This window comes from Hylobates moloch, unplaced genomic scaffold (genome assembly GCF_009828535.3).
Source record: "Hylobates moloch isolate HMO894 unplaced genomic scaffold, HMol_V3 SCAFFOLD_9, whole genome shotgun sequence".
NCBI lineage: Eukaryota > Metazoa > Chordata > Mammalia > Primates > Hylobatidae > Hylobates > Hylobates moloch.
In genome coordinates, this window is record NW_026652284.1 from 122,587,962 (window position 1) to 122,609,636 (window position 21,675).

The 21,675-nt window shown below is 61.2% G+C and overlaps 1 protein-coding gene across 6 annotated transcripts in view; it reads right to left on the reverse strand.

The window, feature by feature from the left end:
* TSNARE1 (t-SNARE domain containing 1) overlaps positions 1 to 21,675 on the reverse strand; it is a 133,183-nt gene that overhangs the window by 15,173 nt on the left and 96,335 nt on the right. For 5 of the 6 annotated variants that reach the window (XM_058444083.1, XM_058444082.1, XM_058444081.1 and 2 more), the window contains 2 exons: positions 15,472 to 15,633; positions 126 to 198 (listed from right to left, as the gene is read on the reverse strand). In XM_058444083.1, coding sequence (XP_058300066.1) covers positions 126 to 198; positions 15,472 to 15,633 — 235 coding nt within the window. The remainder of the gene's footprint in view (positions 1 to 125; positions 199 to 15,471; positions 15,634 to 21,675) is intronic. The other variant, XM_058444080.1, reaches the window with a different exon arrangement.

The following is a 21,675-nucleotide window of genomic DNA, read 5'->3' on the forward strand; positions in this document are numbered from 1 at the left end:
CGCAACCTGGGCCTGGCTCCTCTCAGAGGCCGCTCCACCCACCCTTAGGTGAAGGGGTGAGGGCCGGGGGCTGGCAGGCAGGCCCTCAGAGCAGCAGGCGGCCCGAGGCTGGGGCGAGTACCCACCGACAGCTTCTCCTTGCTCTGACACCATGGAGGCCAAGTCCTTGATGATCTGATTCACATCCAGCAAGTTGCTCTGTGGAAACAACACAGAGCCACATCAGGAGCAGGGCTGTGGGGCTGACACCAAGGGCACCTGAAAGTTCCCATGGAGCCTGGGGCGGGCCCGGGCGGCACCTGCAGAATCAGGAACCAGAGAACAGCTGGGGACCAGCTGGTCTGTCCACTTCCTGTGAGAGAAGGCATGACTGGGTCCAGAAAGGGCCAGGGGTGAGCCCAGGGTCACCCCAACAGTCAAAGACAGGGCAGGGATCTGAGTGCTCCATCTCCTGACTCTGAGGCCAAACCCCAACCTCTCCAGGTGTCCTAGGGGCTGTGAGCTGCTTCCCTGGGTACAGAGGTCCCAGCGTCTGTCCTCGGGATTTGCGGTCTAGTGAAGGACAGCATCCCCAGCACTGTAAAGGCCTCACTGCAGGAGAGCAGAAAATGTCTAGCGCAGATACACCATCCCCACTTGCCTGGGGGCTCCTGGACAGAAGGGGCTACCTTTCCCTCTCTGTGTAACAGCACTGAGCATGGGCCAGCACACAGGCACTGCTCAGCAAATCCTAAAGAAGTGGGATAGATGGACGAATGGGTTCAGAGGAGTGGACAAAAGAGTGGATGGGTAGATGGAAGGATGATGGACAGATGTGTGAATAGGTGGGTGGACAAATGGAATGGTGGATGAGTGGGTGGATGGATGAATAGATGGGTGAGTGGATGGGTGGGTAGGTGGATGGATGGATGGGTAGGTGGATAGGTGGTTGGACAGATGGGTGGGTAGATGGATGGGTGGGTGGATAGATGTATAGATGGGTGGACGGGTGGGTGGATGAATGGATGGGTGGGTGGGTAAATGGATGGGTGGGTGGGTAAATGGATGGGTGGGTGGGTGGGCGAATGGATGGGTGAATGGATGGGTGGATGGATGGATGGATGGATGGATGGATGGATGGATGGATGGATGGATGGATGGATGGATAGATGGGTGCATAGACGGATGGGTAGATGGATGGGTGGGTGGGTGGGTGGATGGATGGGTGCATGGCTGGGTAGATGGGTGGATAGGTGGGTGGGTGGATAGGTAGGTGGGTGGGTAGATGATGGATGGATGGATGAGGGATAAATGGATGATGGGGGGATAGATGAGTGGGTGAATGGATGGAAGAGTGAATGGAAGATATGTGGACGGATGATGGACAGGTGGGTGGGTGGGTTGGTCAATGAGCGGCTAGGTGAATGGTTGCTCCACTGCTATCCAAGGAATGAGTGGCTCCATGAAGCTAGTGAACAGAGTAAGGAACAGAAACGTGGGCCAGGAGGACTTCGGGTACCCCTCCATCCCGGCATACTGTGCTGGCCTCTTCCATCTTCCATGCTGTCTACCTTTACCCTAACTCCTTTTGCCCAGTAAAGTGGCCCTGATGATCCTAAGGGATGTGGCCACGCCACTCTCAGAGCACACACCTAGGCTGTGCTTCAAGCAGGGCACATACCATCCCCTTCACACCTGGCACCCACCCAGGGGCATCCTAGCACCCATCTAACAGAGCAGGGAGTGGGGGCTCAAGTGGTCCCATGACCTCCAGGGCCTCTCGGAAAGGGGAAGAGTTGAGACTCAGACCCCTGCCCACCAGATGCCCACTCCTTCCCTGACTGCCACGCTGCACCTAGGACGGCTCCTCCGTTGGCCAGATGCATGGCCCCGGGCAAGCCTGGTCACCTCAAGCCAGGTTTGCTCACTTATCACCCGAACAAAACCAACCCTCCTCACATTGCACCTGGCACATGGCTGGGTTCCAGCCAAGTCCAGGGGAAGCTCCTTCAGGCCTGCCGTGACCCCTGCCCTGGCACACCCGTCCAGTCAGCAGCTCATTCCAGAGCTGGGACTGATTTCCATGAGGGTCATTTCACCCCACTGCAAAATGTTACAAGGGAATTCATTTTCTCTTTAGGAGTATTCTGGGAAATGAAGCAATTAGCATGACCTTAAACTGACACGTAGTATCAATTGCAATTCAATTATCAGGCTTAAATGTGATACAGAGGCAGGCGGTCCCTCTGCAGGAACTGGGCAGTGGCTGGGAAGGTAGCGAGAAGGTGGGGCCCAGGGGTCAAGGCTTCGGTGTGCGTCTCTGGCATGGCAATGGGGGCAACAGCGAATGAAAGGATGGGTGCGGGTTGGCCCGGGCCGGTTTCTGGTCTCCTAGTCACCACCACCTTCTGCCGGAGTGAGGTCACGGGCTCTGGAGACCAAGCTTAGGCTCCATCCTACAACGGGGACATCAAGGTCATGAAGCATTGCTCAGCCAGGTGGGTCCCCACCTCCACAGGCTTCCCAGTTATAGACCTGACCCCGTCAGAAGCCAGGCATGACCTCGCCACCACCAACTTCGACCCTGGCCACTGAGCATACCCAGGCCTGGTGCCCTGGTGCACCCTGAGCCTGGTCTTGGTGGCTCATGGCCTCAGGGACTTGCAGGGGCCTTCCCAAGGGCTTCACAGGCAGACGCATCTCCCCACGCGGAGTGTGACTCACCCGTTATTGCCCCATTTGAGAGGGAAGGCAGAAACTGAGTCACTGAGAGGGTTAGTGACTGCCCAATGACACACAGCTGGAAAATGCTGGAATCCGGATCCAACCCACATTTAGGCAGACTCCAACCCAGGTCACTACCACAACCAACGCTGGGTGGCACCCAAGGCCACCCTCCAGGATGTGGAACCCAGGACCCCGGCCAGATCTCAGGGACAGTGGGCCACCCTCCAGGTCGTGGAACCCAGGACCCCGGCCAGATCTCGGGGATGGTGCGCCTCCCTTCAGGACGTCCCGTGCTGCAGCCACCGGCATGGGGTGGGCCTCATGTGTGTGCACCAATCAATCTGCTTCCCATCAGCAGGCGCAGAGAAAGGCCACACTGGCATGATGCTGCTGTGTCCCTGGGGGGAAGCATGGCTCCGAGCCCCTGCCCAGCCTGCGGGGATGTAGCTTTGGTGAGAGATGCCAGGGAGGGGTGTGGCTGAGCAAGGCGAGTCCAGTGCCTTTGAGGGGCCTGGGATGCCCAGCTGCTGGGGCAGGGTGGAAGAGGGGCAGCTGCGAGTCCCTGAGGCTCAGCCTCAGTGTTCCAGGCACGCCTCTGTGCACACACAGCCACTGCACTGGGCGTTCCCTGCTGACAAGAGTCAACTTCCATAACCCCGAAAGCACGGGCTGGGACATGGTGTTCCCAAGACAGGCAGACCCTGTGGCGCCCACAGGGCACAGATGGCCTTCGTTCTAGGTTTTGGGGGAGGCCCCCAGAGGCAGTGGCCGAGGTGATTTTCCATCTCCTCGCCGACACTCACTGCCGCTGCCGGGCTTCACAGAGGGCTTGCTCCTCCAGGGCCCCGGGGCCTCCTGGGCAGAAGGGTTTTATAGTCAGTGCTGGTGCTGAGGACGGCTCACAGGAGCCGGCACTGGTGAAGCCCCCTGCTATCCTCGCCAACCTTACCAGCAACACGTCAGGCCCGCAGACAGAGGAGCTGGTGGGGGGTGGGCGCGCGTTCTCTGGGCTAGGGCTGCTGCCGGGGCTCCCGCCCACTCATTGCTGGACTCAGCAGAGAAGCAGCAGGAACAGTGATAACTGCCCATTGGGATGAGCTAAGACACAGAATGTTAATTTGCACCACAGCCGGCACAGGGGACACACAGACTCCAAGCCTTCAGTGCAGTGGGTGTGCCTCCTGTGAGAGGGGACCATGGCTCCTGGCACCACAGCTTCAAGAGGCTGGGCTGGCAGGGCTGGCAGGGCCTCAGGGCCGCATGCCGAGAGGTTCCCACTCCCTGACCTCTTACGAGCAAACGCAGCATTTGTGCGAAGCCTGCTCTTCCTCATTTTAGGCACCCCTCTCTTTAAGATGCCTGGCACTCAAACATCGGCCTGGTCCCACTTCCCTGCAGACGGGTGAGCTGCCAGCTGGCCCAGCCCACTCAGAGGCACCCCCTGCCGAGGCGCTCACTGATGAGTGAACATCGTTCACCTCGAACAAAGCGGGAAGCAAAGCCTGAACAGCAGCTCCGGCTCCAGGCAAGCAGCCACAGTTAAGAAACCCCTGACCCTTGTTTTCTGGAAAATGGCTCACCACAGAGAACCACTTCCCACAGGCCCTGGGCAAGGCCAGCTGGACCCAGTCCTTAAGGAGCACTCTCTGTATAGAAGGGAAAGGACGCTGAACTCTGATAGTGAGCCTGGGGCCCCTCCCTGCTCCCCAACCTGAGGCTGGAGGCCACAGCCCCACGACCCCTCCTGGCGACTGAGCTGGGGATCTCACGGAACCAACTGAGAGGGCTGCTCAGGGCACAGGCAGCCCCAGAAACCCAGGTCCTGCCACATCAGCCACAGGAGCTGCGGGCTACGTACACACCGCCGTGCACACCCCATCTCAGGACAGGGCAGGGTGCACCCTGGCCCTGAGGCCTGCCCTAGAGGCCCCGGATGTGAAGGGATGGGCCACTTCTACCGGGCAACCCCAAGCCCTCTGCAGAGGAGCCTCCTGGAGGGAGTAGGGAGCCGGAGGCACTGCCTGCCTTTGTGTCTCTTCCTCCATCATCGGAGGCTGCCGGGACTTCCTGGGGATTCTCCTTCGTCCTGGCCCAGTGCTGGTCTCAGAACGAACAGAGGAATAAAGAGCTGAACACAGCCTGTGGCTGCGAGAGCCGGGCAGGCGCAGTGGGGCTGGGACCTGCAGCTGGGCCTGTCGCTGATGGTGCAGGCAGATCCCAAGAATGGGCTCAGAGAGGGCCCCACCGCAAGAGCCAGAGGAGGGCCTATCAAGCATGCGGCTGGCATGGGTGGGCCCCCCCAGGCACTGTGGGCCCTGGGCCCTGTGCACCTGGGCAGGCCTCGGCTCCTGAGGAGGAAGCTCGGGGCAGGCACAGCTCCACTCCCAGGCACACCTGGGGGACTTGCCAGAGATCTGGGCTCCCCCACAGGCCTAGGTGGGAGCCTAGTTCCAGGCAGAAGCCCAGTCCTCAGTCCTGGGGTGACAGAGAGGCCAAGGCCAGGCCTGAGAAGGGTGGGGCCTGCACGAGGGGCTGGGACTGCCCCGATGGAGCCCTCCAGGGCAGCAGCAGTCCTGGTGCTGTTCTCGGGGGACAGGCAGGCTATGCCCTGGCACGGCAGCCAGAGAGCGGGAGAGCGGGGGAGAGACCCAGAACTTGGTAGATGGTTAAATCATGCAATTATTTTTCAGACTGCTTCTAAAACTAGAACTCATTAAAAGCTCTCCTGGAATTTTCTTTCTCTTCTTTCACTGGCACGGTGGAAAAAGCCCCTTGCACGAGACATAATAAAACCTTGGTGTGTGTGTGCCTGTGTGTTCCCTTCACTTTCCAGAATGAGAAGTCAAAACACCGCTGCATTTTTCTCTATCACACCATCTCTTCTTATAATTAGGATCTTGGCAACCATCCACCTACAAAGACGACTATTCCAGTTAATGGAGCCACCAAATCGTATGCATTTATTTGTCCACTCACCCATTTATAGCTAAAGATCAGCCAGGTCAGGCACCTTCAGGCTGTGCAATGCCAACCACAGGGCAGGTCTGCTGGGCTCTGCCTGGGGCCTTGGAGCCCTGCCTGGGCCATCTCCACATCCCATCCTCCGCCCTCCCAGGCCTGCCAGGTAGCCATGGCAACAGAGCAGCTGGCGTATTCTGAGCTCTGTACCTGGGTCAGGTGATGCCCGCTCAGGAGCTCCAGCAGGTGAGATGGGCTTGGCGAGGGAAACCCAGTGCAGACACAGAGGGGCAGGTAGGCAGAGCTGGCGGGAAGCAGACACCAGCTCTGGACCAGTGCCCCGGTGAGCCTGCTGCTGCACGCTGGCAGTGAACTGAAGGTCATGCGTCTGTTCCCTCCAACCTCTCCAGCCCAGGGAGATGAATCGCTGCCTGCCGCACACTGCTCAGGACTGGTGTCCTCAGTTGGGGATTAAGTCACTGGCTCCTGGGGCGCTGGCTCTTTCCATGCCTGGCTCTGGACCTGCGGGTGGCCTTGGAGACAAATCCCACCATCCTCATCTCAGAAAGGCCAGGGAGAGTCGGCTCGCGAGCATCGCGGTGAGGATGGCCTTGTGCTGGAGTAGGGCACCTGGGCTCGAATCCCAGCCCCACGGCATGTGAGCTGTGTGACCCTGGGCAAGCAATGGGCCTGCTCCAAGCCACTGTCATCTCTGACAAAATCTGAACGTAGGAGTGTTCACTCTCACAGAGCTCTGGTGTGGGCTGAGACGCATATAAATAATGTCGGCAGGGCCCTGTCATTAAACACAGAGCCTCCACGGAGTCCCAGGATAGAAACACACTCACCCAGTCCCCGACCCAGCCCTCCTCCACCCACCCCACCCAGCACCGCCACCCACCCATTTGTTCATTCAGCAGCCACTGGGTGCCAGGCAGCGTCAGGCCGGTGAGCTGCTGCGAACACAGACGTGACTGGAACAGGCAACGCCGCTGCCTCCACGGGCTTACGTTCGAGTGGCGAGAGATGAATCCTTACAAGAGAACCCAACAACGTGTGGGGCGAGCCGGGAGCGGCGGGGGTTAGAGGGCACCCCTGGAGTCAGGGCCTGCAAGTGAAAGGGAGCCAGCTGCTCAGGCGTCGGGCGTAGGGTGCTCTGGGCCTCGGACAACAGGAACCAAGAGCAGGGGTGGCTGGGCCTGCCCAGGGAACTGTGAGATGTGGGGTGAGGAGTGAGGGAGAGGACAGTCCATTGGGAGTACGGGGTCAGCTGCCTCTCCCTCGGACGGTCACAGCAATGCATGCCACCCCCGCCCCCCTCCACCTGCTTCAAGCAGAATGTGATAGAAGGGACGCGGTAGAGTTTCTGGGGCTCGGCTTCCTTCTGGCTCTGCCGGGGTCCTGGCAGCATCCTCCAGGGCCCAGCCTCCATGCTGGGAGGAAACCAGGCCGTGGGAGAGGCCAAGCATGGAGCTCCGGCCCAGAGCCCAGCCTGCGTCCCAGCCAGTAGCCAGAACACCAACACGAGACAGGGGCAGCCGAGCCTTCCCGAGAGTCTCCACCCTTGGCTGTCCGAGCTAGTGGACAGGGAAAGCAGTCTCAGCTTTGCTCCGTTGGATGTTCTGACCCACAGAACCCACGAGCTTCCCCCGCAGAAGCGAGGCGAGGGCCGGAGAGGAATGGCGGAGTGCCGAGAACCAGTGGTGGGCAGTCAGGGGCGGCACCCTTTTTCATGGGAGCTTTTGAAGATGGGCATGACTGCAATGTGCTTGCTGATGGGCAGAATCGGAAGAGGGAGACAGGAGGGCCCAAGATCGGCGTGCGGAGGCAGTGGCGGGGGCGGGGCATGGCCAGGGCAGGAGCCACAGGCTAGCTGTGGTGCAAGCAGCTCATCCAGGGCCCCGGGAGAGGAGGCCGGCCAGGCCCCAGGAGGCTGTGGAGGCGCTCTTCTAAGGGCTTGTTTCTCCGTGGAATGAGAAGCAAGGTCAAGGTCAACGTCACCAGTGGGGTGAGGACAGGAAAAGAGAGCACACATGAAACAAACCACGGGAAGACTGTTGCAGGCCCCCAGGACGCCACCTAAGCCCCAAAGCGCATTGAGCATGGAGCCCTACTCCTGGCTGCACCAGACCCACCAAGGGCCTTTCAGAGCCCCAAAGAGCCAGTTTCCAGCCCTATCCCAGACCAACGTGGGCAGAACCCATTTCGCCAGGTGCCCCGCCAGTGTGGATCCACAGCCCCGCACCACCACAGAAGCATACCCCTGTCAGTCGGGCTCTTCACGGGGTGGCAAGCTCCACCTCCCCCACACTCTGCACACAGCACGTGGAGGGTCACCTGTCAGACCACGGCTCGCCTTTCCTGCCCCAGAAGCCCCAAGACCCCACATGAAGAAATCCCGGGACTTCGGCACTTCCTAGTCTTGAGTGCTTTCCTTCCTCAGGGGTCCCCAAGAAAACCCAAACCCCTCCCTTGAGCAGCCGCACCGCAGGCCAGCGGCAGCATCTGCTGCTCTTCTCAGTGGCACCGACACCCCAGCTGGCAGCAGTGCAAGGCTAACCCCTTAGTGGACAGTGAGCTGCTGAGCCAACAGCAAAGCCCAGGGTTCACCTCCTCACCCCAGAGCTTGGCCGCATTCCCAAGGCAGAGGGCCGGGACGCTTGAAGGAGGGAGGGGCAGGTGGAGAGCCCCAGTGCAGCAGGAGGGTGGGTGTGGGGCACGTGGACAGCCACGGCCACACCTCCTGGCCCAAGTTCCTCCCAGGCCTGAGTTCTCGCCAGGCAGTTACACTCCACCGTGGCACTTTCACCCTGAAGCCGGCAAAGGCTGGTGTCATTGTGCCCATTTTACAGATAAGTAAACCGACGCCCCAGGAGAGGCCTGCCCAGGGTCACGTGGCCCAGTGGTATGGCTGTGCCTGAGCCTGGGATCCTGGACCAGCACCTACTTCTCCTTGGCTAGAAGACGCCTGAGGCCTGCCGGCTCCCCTCCCCAGGGGACAAGGGAGCTTCCTGGAGACCTGGCTGTCATCCCTCCCACCAGCCTGGCAGCCAGACAGCTCTAGCCACCTTGGATCGAGGGTCATCTCCTGCTAACTGGGTGCTATTGGTGTTCAGACGCCACCTGTTGGCTCTGCCCTGGAGCATCTGCCCACACACTGCGGGGATGCATTTCAGCCCCACGGGGCCCTCAGCAAGCAGGAAGTGGGGCTGCAGTGGGGGCAGCAAGCAGGAAGTGGGGCTGCAGTGGGGGCAGGAGAGGAGTGGCTACACTGGCCCAGCCTTGGCACTAAGCTTCCCCTGGCCACCGCGGCCACCCTATTCTTCATCTTGGCCAAATAAAAAAGGTTACCTAGGCTCCACCTAGAGGGGCAGGGACAGGGGCAGGGGCAGGGGCAGGGGCAGGGGCAGCCCACCCAGGGGGCGATGAGGAGAGGGAGTAAGGGAGCCCAGGGCGACGAGGAAAGAGCAAGCTGCTACAGGGTCTGCAGAGGGCCGGGACCCCCTGGGGACCTCAGAGGATGCAGAGTGGCCAGAGGGAAGGTGGAGGGTGGTGTGAGAAAGGGCACTGGAGGTGAGAAGCAGCGAAGGCCAACAGGGTGCCCAGGGCCCCTGGGAGAATCGAAGGGCATGAGTTTGCAGGGACGAGGCAGGGATCAATCACCTCACTAACACCTGGGGCAACAGCAAGGGCCCAAACACCAGGCTGAGGGCTATCCTTTGTCCTTCATGCCCTCACCCACAGCGTCACATGGACTGGTTTGCAAAGCACTTTGCAGTCACTACCTCAAGGGCCTTCTCATTCCCAACCACCTGGCAGGAGTCGGAGACCAGGGCTCAGAGAGTGGCCTGGGAGGCACTGGGCATAGTTCTGGCCTGGGCTCCTGGCGGCAGCTGGCGGCCTTGCTGTGTGGCCATGGGCACCTTGCCTCCTCTGGGAGTCCCGCAGCTCAGTGCAGAGGGTGGAGGCAGCTGTCCTGGAAGCCAGCTCTCTCCCAGCCAAGGCCAAGAGGAGGTGGGGCCGGTCAGCAGGGTCCATACAGGGCCGGCACAGCTGCGGGTGCTCGGAGGGCCTGGCTGGACAGGCAGTCAGCTGAGGGTCAGCAGACAGCCCTACAGAGGAGCTGCTGCTGCGGGGACGGGCAGTGGCTCCTGGACACGACCTAATTGGATGCTCAGACACCGCCTCACCCACACCGGGGCTCACACTGCTGCTCAGACACAATTAAAGCTCACACTCCCGGTGATGAGATGGGAATGGCCTCTCCATCTTCTCCCCCATCCAGACAGGGCCGCTGGCCAGGAGGCTGCCAGCCACCAGCACTCGCCTCCGCGGCACCTGGATACCCAACACCCGGAGTCCTGGGAGGCTCAGGGCTCCAGCCCGGGACCAGCACCAGGGGCTACTCAAGGCTGGAAGGCCAGAGACAGGAGACCTCAGCTCAGGCAGGGAGAGGAGCCCCAGGGAGGCGAGTGAGTACACAGTGGAGACAGGCAACGCCCCGGGACCCCTCGAGCCTTCTCCCACCCGAGCGACCCATATGCAGACTCAGCTCCCATGTGACTGGCACAACCCCTCCCACCACGACCCTCACCTGGGAGATGGCGGGCAGCCCCAGGTGAAAGGTTCAAATGCCAGTGCTGCCAGGCCCTGCACCCTCCAGAGACAGATGGCACTCGGGTCGGAGTCAGACTGCCTGGGTTCCAGCCCTGCGGCCTCCCCCACTGGGAAGGGGGCATGGTGTCCTCCCTGGAGGGGGCTTGTGCACTGAGCCGGCCCCAGGTCCTGTTCACTCTCGGGAGGCCGCTCTGCCCCTCTAACACCCCTGTGTACGCAGCTGGAGCAGAGCCTGTCTGGCGGAGAGTCCCGGCACCATGGAGAGGGCCAGGGCCCCATGCAGGCCAAGGACGGCTGCACTGTGGCCAGTGAACAGGTCATGCAACGCATAGGGGGCAGGCCCCCCTCACTGGCAGCCCTCAGCCTCCACCGGCCCCTGGGTGGCTCCACTTCTGCTCTCAGAGGAACTTTAGTGTATTTATCAACTCCATTCCTGCACAGGAGAGAAAAAGGAAGATGCCCAACATAAACCAGGAAAGAGAAACGTGGCCTGGTGTGCTTCCGGCTGGGCCGTCCATCGCCCAGACTCAGGCTGGGAATGCTCTGGAGCTGGCCTAGCCTCTCCCTGCACCTCCAACCCCCTGCGCTCACCACACAGCCCTACAGCATGCTCTGCAGGACACCCTGTGGGCAGGGATGAGATGCTACCTGTGGGACCTGAGTCCATCCTGGATGCCAACAGTGAGGGCTCAGGACAGGCCTAGCACTGGGGGCTGGCTATCATCAGGGAGGGGCCGGCCACTGTCATGGGAGGGGGGAGGTCACTCATGGGAGAGAGGCAGTCACTGTCACGGGGGAGGGGGTGGTGACTGTCATGGGGGAAGGGTCGTCATTGTGGGGGAGGGGGCGGTCACTCATGGGGGAGGGGTGGTCACTGTGGGAGAGAAAGGTGGTCACTATCATGGGGGGTGGTCACTACCATGGGAGAGGGGGTAGTGACGGTCATGGGGGAGGGGGTGGTGACGGTCACAGGGAAGGGGTGGTGACTGTCATGGGGGAGGGGTGGTGACTGTCATGGGGGAGGGGTGGTCACTGTCATGGGGGAGGGGTGGTCACTGTGGAGGAAGGGCGGTCACTGTCTCTTGGGGCACTGGCCAGTTTGACACGTCGGTTCCACAAGTACTGGCAAGTTGCTGTGGAGCCCACTACTCCAGGCTCTGGGGATGGGGCTGACCCCAGGCAGGCAAGGGCCGCTCACCTTCTGTCGGGGCAGGGACCAACCAGAGACTCCCCGTGGGAGGCGGACAGGGAGCTAGGGCAGTCGAGGGCAGTGGGGAGGGCCTCCCTGAGGAGGGAACACGGTGGAAACAGCAATGCCCAGACCGGGGCAGGGTGCTCAGAGGCATACGGAATCCAGCAGGGGTCCTCAGAGTGGGTCTCGGCGGTCCCCACAGGCTCCCCAGGACGAGGCAGGACACCCTCACTCAGAATCCGACTGCACCAGGCCTGGGGGGGCCAAGGTCACTGCCCAGAACTGAGGCTGGCCTGCTCTCCACTGTCTCCCATGGGTGGCCTCTCAAGCCAGCCACATGGCACCCCGTGGTTCCTCTGACAGGCCGTCACCTCCACAGGGCCTGTAGATGCCCCACAGGGCCCGCTACACTCTGCCTACGGCCACACAGGCTGTCCCAGCTGGCAAGTCCCTGAGGACAGAGAGCGACTTTCCACCTGCCCATTTCACAGATGAAACGACTGAGGCAAATCGGGGTTCAAGGTCACCCAGCCAGCGAGTGGACACGGGCCTAAAGCCAGGACAGCATGTCCCCAGTCTGGCCCTTTGCTTTGTCCCAAGGACGAAGCTGGGGAGGAGGACAAAGGAAAGGGATGCTGGGCGTGGCCATCTGTCCCAGTGGACAGGAGCCCCCAACACAACCCCGAACTGCAACCTGCCTGACAGCAGCGGCGGACGCTCGAGGAGACCAAGAGCAAGGCGGAAAGTGGGCACCGGGAATCACGCAACACTGGCCCACTGCTGTGATACTGCTTCCCCTCCCTGGGCCTCAGCTGGCCCTTGTGTTCACACCCCCACTAGCCACCTAGTAAGTCATTGAGGGCTGGCCACAAAGGAGGCTCTCTCTCAGACGCCAAGTCTGCCCTGGGAGACTTCTGAACCTATAGAATCTTGCAAATCCCAAAGCCCCCAGTGAATGTGGGAGGAGAGATGAGGGGATGAGGGTACTGGCTTCCACAGGAAAGGGCTACAGCCAGCCGAGGTGCGTAACACGGTTCCACAAAACCCTGCCGCCCACACCCCCGAGCCCTGTGCAGGCTGCAAAGATGGCTCCAGAGCAATCGGGCCTGCAGGGCCTGGCACGTGGGACCTCCGCTGCGTCACAGCCTCTCACGCATCACGCTGGAGTTACTGTCACCGGGACCTGCTGCAGACCGGGGGAGGGCTTCCTAAAGGCTAATGACAATTTGCGTTTTGTTTTTCCCATTTTCAGAGAGCAAAGGGAGGGAGTGGTGCAGTGAGGTGTGCGGATGCCTTCCAGGAAGGACTCCCACCCCGCCACCCTCCGTCCCGCGCCTGCTGTTTGCTGGCATGAGGATCCACATCCTCTGCGTCACCCCCATGCTGCAGACAAAGAAACTGAAGCTGGAAGGGCCAGGCTGGCCATGGGGCCTGCCCACTCCGCACCACTCCTAGTCCCCCCTGCTACCCGCCCTCTGCACAGTGCTGAGCTGTGAGGGACCCCGAGGGCCACAGGCAGAGCCCGGGCCACCTGCATCCTCTGGTCTAGACGCAAGCCCAGGCCCTTGAGTGAATTCAGTTCAGCCCAGAGCCCCAGCTTTCCTCCCGCCCTCACCCAGGCCTCTCCATCTCTGAGCTGGACGACTGCAGCGGCCTCCACGTGGGGCGCCCTTGCCCCGGGAAAGGCTAATGCTCAGCCCACACTCACCACACAGAGCGCCAGAGGGAACCCGGGGCCAGGACTGCCGGTTGGACAGGCCCTCACACAGAGGACTGCGGACGGGGCAGCCAGCCCCAGCCTCCACTCCGTTGAACCCCATCCTGGGGTGGCTGCACCGGCATGAGCCCTCACCAGGCCCTGGGAGCAGGACTCCCAGGCCAGGACAGGGAGAAGCCAGCCCCTCAGGTGAAGGTGCCACACCGGAACCCCAAGACCCGTTCCATAGATGCTGCTGAGTGAGCGCCAGGAGGCTGGAGGTGGGCCAGGAGCCACGCCTCTCCCTGGATGCTGCCCTCTAACGGCCTCCTCACGCCCGCAGCCCTCTGTGGGGGTTTGGGCTTTTTGGCCGAATGAGCTTCTGTGAGCAACCTCCACTCCTTGGACTTAACAAGCAGCGCCTCCTCTCTCCTCACGCCACTCTATGCCCCACAGGGAGGGCTGAGCCTGAGCTGCCCAAGGGACTGTGACTGGACCTTCCCGGAGGATCTCGATTGCAGCACAAAGGGGAAGCGGGTCGTCTGCCTCTCTAGATGTGGTGCCTTCGGGGCAGTGCTCCTGGAGGACTCACGAGCGCCCGTTTCTCTGCTTCTCTGGGAACAGTGGGCCTCGCTGCGCCAGCAGGGAGGGATGGAAACCATCTCTGTGCTTCAGGCGGTTCTCTGGAGCATCTCAGCAGCAGCAAATGGCTCGTTCAGCCCCAGAGAGAAGCCCCCGAAGCAGCCTCCAGCCAGGGCCACAGGCCCAGAGCTGGCCCCTTCCTCTCTGGGGAGCCCGAGGACAGGAAAGGGTGAAGGGGAGGACACCTCACAGAGGAGGCGGGGGCCCCGAACACAGGTCTTGAGAAATGGGGGCTCCTCCACCACGTCAAAGTAAGGGGTTGCCACAGCAGAGGCAGGGAGGTGGGGGCCACAGAAGTAAGGGGCAAAGGAGAAGGGGCTGAGCCCCAGCACTGTGGGGCACTCCCTTCCTTCAAGAGTGGAAGGCCTGCTCCCTGGGAGAGCAGAACCAGCCACAGGTCCTAACCCAGTGACTTAGCTGACTTACTGCCAGGCCTCTGCTTTTCTAGAAGAGTCAGCTCTTAGCAGACATCTGCTCTGGAAACCCAGCCTCCAGGAGCTTCAGAGTGGGCAGGCCCTAGTGCCTTCTGCAGATGAGGGGCCAGAGGAAGGGAAGGACGTTCAAGGTCACACACAGGCTGGGATCCCACCGCCAACAGAGCGGATCTCCACCACGCTGCCTGATTGATGTGTTCTATGTACTCAGGCATCAAGGGAGAAGAGGCTCATTCACACATGCATGCACTTACACATGCATGCACACACACGCACTCACACATACAGGCATGCACTCACATATGCACGCATACATGCATGCACACACACGCACTCACACATGCATGCACTTACACATGCATGCACACGCACTCACGCACGCAGGCATACATGCATGCACACACACGCACTCACACGTGCACTCATACATGCACGCACACACATGCACTCACACGCATGCACACACCAGCACACACATACATGCACTCACATGCATCATACACGCATGCACTCACGCACACACATGCATGCACACACGTACACACACACATGCATACATGCATGCACTCACACACACATACATACACACATGCCCAGACTCAAGTGCCCCTTGGGATACTCTGTTTTAGCAACTGTCTCAAGGAGATTAACCATGGGCTAGAGACACATTTGGCAGCAGGTATTACACATGTGTAAACTTTAAAGAAACGAAAAATAAGCAGCATCCAATGCCCGCTCTACAGTTGCACCCCGACAGCTCACCCCACCACCTGCTGGTAGCACCACCAAATTGCAGGTTCGGTTCTGAGCAATTTATTCAACCTTTCAAAAAAAAAGTTACTGGGAACTGCATTAAGCACCAAATCATCTTCATCAGAGCTAAACAGCCTCCTGGAAGTCTAACCACACAGCAAATGAAATGGCCATGGTGACTGAGAGGCTACCCCAGCATAGACCCCAGCTCCTGGCCAGAGGGCTGTGCCCTATTAAGGAAACCCAGGAAGGAGGGGATGGGGATGGGGCTCCCAGACTCCCATCTCTCCCTTATTGGACCAGATGGCCAGAGAGAGGTGGTTAGAATGGGCAAGGCCATGGAGGCCCAGTTCCAGCCCCTCCAGGCCAAGGGCAAGCAATGGTGCAGCAAGGCTGGCACCTGGGCTCCCCTGGTCCCCGGCCTCCACATGTAGAGCACGGAGAGTGCACACGCTTGCCCGTGCCAGCCTCACCTCCATCTGCAGGATGGCCTCCTCCCGCAGCCGGATGGCCTCCAGGTCCTCCTCAGTGATGTCCGGGAGCAGCACCTGCTCCTGGCCCTGCCACATGTTGTCACTCCCATTAAAGACCTTCTCATCAGCAGCCAGCTCGGCAAACGGGGCCTGGGGACTCTGCTGGTGACAGACAGATCTTGTTAGCACTGACCCCTCCCATTACCACCACACCCCAGGCCCAGATCTTATCAGCACCGACACCCCCCACCCATTACCACCACCACCCAGGCCTAGACCTTGTTAGCACCGACACCCCCCATTACCACCACGCCCCAGGCCCAGACCTTGTTAGCACCGACACCCCCCATTACCACCACGCCCCAGGCCCAGACCTTGTTAGCACCGACACCCCCCATTACCACCACCACCCAGGCCTAGACCTTGTTAGCACCGACACCCCCCATTACCACCACACCCCAGGCCTAGACCTTGTTAGCACCGACACCCCCCATTACCACCACGCCCCAGGACCAAGTCTTCCCATGGCTCCCAACAGGCCACCCAGCTCCGTCTCGAGATGAGGCCACAGATGCTAGGTCTTGGCCTCCCACGCCTCTGGGAATTGGGACCCCCCAGAGCTTTGGGCAACGTCATGCACACTGTGGGGGCAGGAGAGGAGCTGGGGGGCTACTGTGAGCAGTGGGCCAGGGTCACAGGCGAGTGGACCCTGGTCCCGTTTTGGCACATGCCCCCCTCTCTGGCCACCCCAGGCCTGTGTAAGGAGAACTTGTGAGCCCTATGGCCCCCGCGCCAAGCCAGGGCTGCCCAGTCCTTGGCCAGATGGAGGACACGAGAGCAAAACGTGGCCCCGACCCCAGACAGCACAGTCTACCTCGTGTTCCCAGCTTTTGGGGGTGACGGGCCCTTTGTGAACCGCCAGAAAAATGCCCCTATGCACATAAACACAAATTCTACCTCTTCATTTTGGGGGCTGTGAGCCCAACGAAGGCCCCATCGAGGAACCAGTTAGAGAGCCAGGGGCAGGCTGCAGCGCGGGGCTCAGAAATGAGGCGGGACTGCAGGAGGGCACAGGTGCACCCGCAGGAACCCGCCCTCCCGTGACAGCCTCAGGGAGCAAGCCTGAGAGGTTTTTGGAATTTGTTTTCATTCCTTGTTAATTTATTTGCCACATTTTAAATTCAACAAAATGGTGCTTTTCCCTTCACTATCTCCATCTGCTCTCTGAGGGGACGATCTGGGTCTGAGGTGGGGGCCTTCTGCGGCCATGAGCCTGTCGCTGGGCATCAATCTGGGCCTCCCAGGCGCCGGTCACCTGGGAAAGACCACAGACGTCAGTCCCCGGTGTCATCAGCCCCCCCGCATCAGGTCCCAAGTCGGGGTGTAGGGGCCCGGGAGCAACCAGCAGAGGGGAGGGTGGGCAGGAGGCAGGAAGGGTCCATGCTGCAGCCGCCCCCTCCAGGTGCACGTGTTCGTACCGAACTCAAAACGCAACAACAGTGGCGATCCCACCCCACAGCCCTTCCTCCCCTCCTGTCAGGAGGCCGCAGTGCCCCCACCTGCCCTGCCCACGCCAGCGGGCCTTCCTCCCCCTCCCGTCAGGAGCCCGGCCGCAGTGCCCCCACCTGCCCTGCCCACGCCAGTTGGGCTGCCTTCATGTTAGGAAGGTCTGTGTGGTTGTGCGTGTGTGACTGTGAGTGCCTGTGTGGTTGTGGGATGTGTGACCATGTGTCATGGTGTGTGTGAGAGGGAAAAAGGGAGACAGGAAAAGGCACCGAGAATGGGCAGAGCAGAAAACCAAGGTGGCGGCCTGGCCAGGACCGGCCTCACCACGAGCACCTGCTCCACTCAGCCGTGCCCCCTCATCTTCCTGAAAACTCTGCAGGGAGGAGCCAGGGCCTCCACAACAGCCGAGGACACCGAGGCAGAACACGGTGGGGCTGTGCTAAATCAGGGCGAGCCTGTGGGGCTCTGCAGCAGCGCCTGCTCTCAGACACACATCAAGGTTCGGTGAGCGCAAGGACAAGGTGACAGTGGTGGGGATGGCTGACAACGAACAGTGCCACGTGTGCCAGGCCCACTGATGCTACGCCGGCCACTGCTACCTTTACTTGCTCCTCATTCTCCTGGGGCAGTGTAATGACCCCCCCCCCCCCCCCCCCCCCACCATCTGGGAGACTTAGGGAGTTCACAGCCACCCAAGCCACTCTGCAGCGAACGTGCAATTCGGCACATCTGGCCAGGCTGCTGCCTCCTGCAGCCCTCAGGAGCAGACCCATGGCGCCCTCAGCCCCACTCCCAGATCCAGCTTCCCCTCAGCTTCACTCATGCTGTGCCCACACACACCCCCTGACACAAATCCTGGCACCACCCTCCCTGCCCAGGCAGGCGCTCTCCCACCTGACTCGTCTGGCCGCTGGTCTCGGCCCAGTGGGCGTCACCAGGTGTCCGGAGAGGAGGATCTGACAGAGGTGGGGGCTGTGCCAGTCCCAATGCCTCGGGGCCTTCTGTGGCGGTGGGGCAGGAGGCACGATGGCTGGGCCTGGATAAGAGCCCCTGCTGGGACAGGACTCTCAGGATGGGGTCCGCCCAGTTCACACCAGAGCCGGGGACTCAGCCACAGGCCCCCTCCCTCGCCTGTCCCCACCCCCATCTCCCCAGCCCTCTGCAGGGAACACAATCAAGGTCCCCTCCCAGGTCTGGGAAAGGTGCCTGCGAAGTGCGAGGTCCCAGCCAGCTTTGCACCTCTGCTCATCAGGGCCCTCAGGCAGTGTGGACAGCTTTGCCAGGTCCTAGCCTCTGAGGGTACAGGGCCCTGCCTAGGTGTCGTCTTAGGCATGAGATCTGGGTACAATGTGTGAAACTGACTGGGAACGGGAATCCAGGCAGACCTGGGGTGCAGGCAGCCTCTCTGCCTCATCTCTCCCCACTGGACCCTGCTGGCCTCCGCCGTGCCTAGGGACGGCACTGTCCGCCAAGAGCAGCCGGCCATGCAGGCCAGGAGGCAAGGCACGGTGAAGGATCCTGTCAGCGCTAGGCACGGAGGCACTAGGGGTACAGCTGCCACCTCAACCCATCCCACTCACGTCCAGAGCCCTTGCTGTGCCCCTCCCGTGTGTGGGGGCATCTGGGGACATGGGCTGCAGGGCAGCCTGGCTCACGGGACCTGCTCTGCCGGCTCCCCCAGTGCTCGGGGACTATAACCTCAGTCGCCCTGCAAGGAAGCTGCAGAGGCTGCAACTTGCTCATCTTCTGCCCTTTCCCGAACTGAAAGCCGCCTCACCATGCCACGCAGCTCAGGGTGGGCACGTGCAGAGACCCCAGGCCAGAGGAAGTTCTGTGAGCACTCCTGGTGAGGCTTCCCGGTGTGGGGGTCTCACCTCCCCTGGAGCAGTCACTGGCCCCGCCTGGCTTCCCAGCAGGTGCTGCTCCCAAAAACCGCACAGGCTGGGTCACATTTATGCCCAGGGCCTGGTGAGGTGCCCCCGCCTCCCGAGGCCCAAGAACCGTCTCTTGGCCAAGGTGGGGAGAGGACTGTGCCTTGGTCACTGGAAGGAAGACCCCAGACACCACACAGGAGACGGAGGGCTCTGCCCCGTCTCACATGCTTTTCTTTCCAGGAACACCCGTGGGGGGCCCATGGTGCCCACCCTATGCCAGGCACTAGGACTGGAGCAGATGGACAGGTAACAACCCAAGTACGGACAGATGAACCCCGGCTGGGCACCGAACCAGTGGATCCACAAACAAGCACTTCATTGCGTTTCTGGCAGAAGCCACCCCAGGCAGGGGCGAGGCTAGGAGGGCTGTATGCTGGTATGACTGCATCCAGGATGGAGCGGTGGGGCTCCTCACTAGTCCCCACAGTCTGCCTGAGACAGCTGGTGACAACAGGACCAACAGCCACAGCAACCTTGGAGGGACGTGGCATGAGGCTGGAGACAACAGGACCAACAGCCACAGCACCGGCCACCCCTGGAGGGACACGGCATGAAGGTAGGTGCTATTTCCTTTCTCCCATTTCCTCAGGCCCCTCGGCGGGGGCACGGCCACCCTCGTCTAAAGGACAGCTTGTCCAGGTCCCACAGGTGGGATGGTGAGGCTGCCCTAGCCAGGTTCTCCTTCCCAAGCCAGCTTCTTCCTACACACCACCCTGACACGGGTAGAAGCTAGCAGAGGCCTTTAAATAAATAAACACGTGGACAGATGAATATAAAATAAAAGATCTAAAAAATCTGTTGACAAGCGCAACTCGTCCAAGGTGGTAATTATCACCTCCCCTTCCTGGAGTGGGCGGGAGGAAGTGAGCAGTGCCTGGCGGTGGGAGCCCAGGGAGGCGCTGGCCCCGTGCCAAGCCCAGCAACCCCCCAACGCCTCCTTCCTACAGCTCCAGCCCCTAGGCTTCCGGGGCGCTTGCACAAAGAGCCTGGGCTCAGGTTCCGGCCCAGCACTGGTGCCGGCTGTGAGGCCCCAGGCATGCCACGCACTTCTCTGGGCCTCACTGTCCTCATCTGTAGAATGGGAACAGTGGCATTCACAGCCCCGTGGTCTATGCCCCTCAAGCTCCACTCACACGGTCTGACCCCTCATGTCTGCAGAGCACAGCAGGCGCGCACCTCACTCCACCAGGAGCCCCTGAGCACGAGGCTCTCCTAAGGTGCAAGGGCTCAGGAACACCGCCCTTCACTTCCTGTGTGGGCCTGGGGAGGGTCCTCAGCGTCCCTGAGTCTCCAGCTTCACTTCCAGGGGATGGAGCTGACCTCACCATGTCCTAGTGTCGCCTGGAGAGCTCGAGGTGAAGCACACGAGGCTGCAGCACACAGCAGAGATGCCATGAGATGCCACCTTCCTGACTCAGGTAGGAAACCAGGCTGAGCTGCGCTTTTCCCAAGTGCTGCAAGCTACGGGGCAGAGATGCCCCTCCCAGGGGGACATGGCCGTACACGTCCCTGGAGAGCAGCATAAGGGTTGAGCACAGCCTCCTGCCTGCCAATGGTGACAGGCCCTACAACAGCCCCACCGACTGGGATCCCGTGGCCTGGGTAAAGTCAAAGCCCCCAGGTAAACATACTAAACCGTTAAGGTAAAAGGTCCCCGGGGCAGCCCGGCTGGTGTGCCCGAGGACGGAGATGCAGGAGCTTGCCCTCGGCCCTGACAGCAAACAGCCACAGACACGGGGGCCGGAGAAAATGTGGTCCCTCCTAAGATGAAATCCTCCAGGGCAGCTAATGCGGGCAAGTGAGACGGCCGGGTGACAGCACCATAGGACGTTCTGTGTGACATGAGTGAGACACCCAGGTGCAGAAGGCACCACAGGACTTTCTGTGCGACATGAGACACCTGAGTGGAGAAGGCACCACAGGACGTTCTGTAAGATGCGAGTGAGGCGCCCGGGTGGAGAAGAAACCACAGGGCGTTCCGTGAGATGTTCCCTGGACTTAGGGGTTTCAGTGACAGCTCCCCAGGAGCTGCGGGCAGGGGGTGCCGGGCACCCATGGAGACCTGCCTCAGATCTATGCCTTGGGATTGATGCCACCTCCTGCATGTGGAGAAGGGGGAAGCTCAGGGGGACGGGGAGGGCGCAGAGGTGGGAGGGGGGTGCAAACGGGGCTCCATATGGACGTCCAGGGAAGCGACTGGGCACAGGTGCGGGCCGTGTGGATGCCCAGGAAGGCGGCAGGGCTGGGGTGCAAGCCATGTGGGCGCCCAGGAAGGCGGCCGGGTTGGGGTGCGGGCCAGAGGAGACCCTGCAGGTGCTTGGTCTCCCTCACCTCCACAGCGGGAGGATCAGGCGGCCTGGTGTCGCTCTCCCCAGCAGTGCAGGACAAAAGCCAGGGGAGGAAGAGATGGCTTAGATGCCCGGGTCCCTCTGCAGCCTCCTCCTGAAAGGCTCACAAAGCGCTCCTTTATTCTCCTCACAAAGGCCCAATTTGGGTCTTGAGCTCCGAGGCTGGGATTAGGGATTTGCTGGCAAGGTGCTGGGGCCAGCGCAGAGGGGACGGCCCTGTGATAGTTTTCCAGCTCAAGAGGCAGACAGACAAAGGCGGCTTTCTCCTCCCCGCAGGGCTCAGGGCCTGGGTCCCTGTTCCAACACGTAGGGAAGAGACATGCTCTAACGTGAGTGCTGGAGACAAGGCACACACGGTTTCCCGTGGGAAGAGACTCCGCTCTGCCAGGCATTCAGAAAGCAGGGACCCGAGGCCG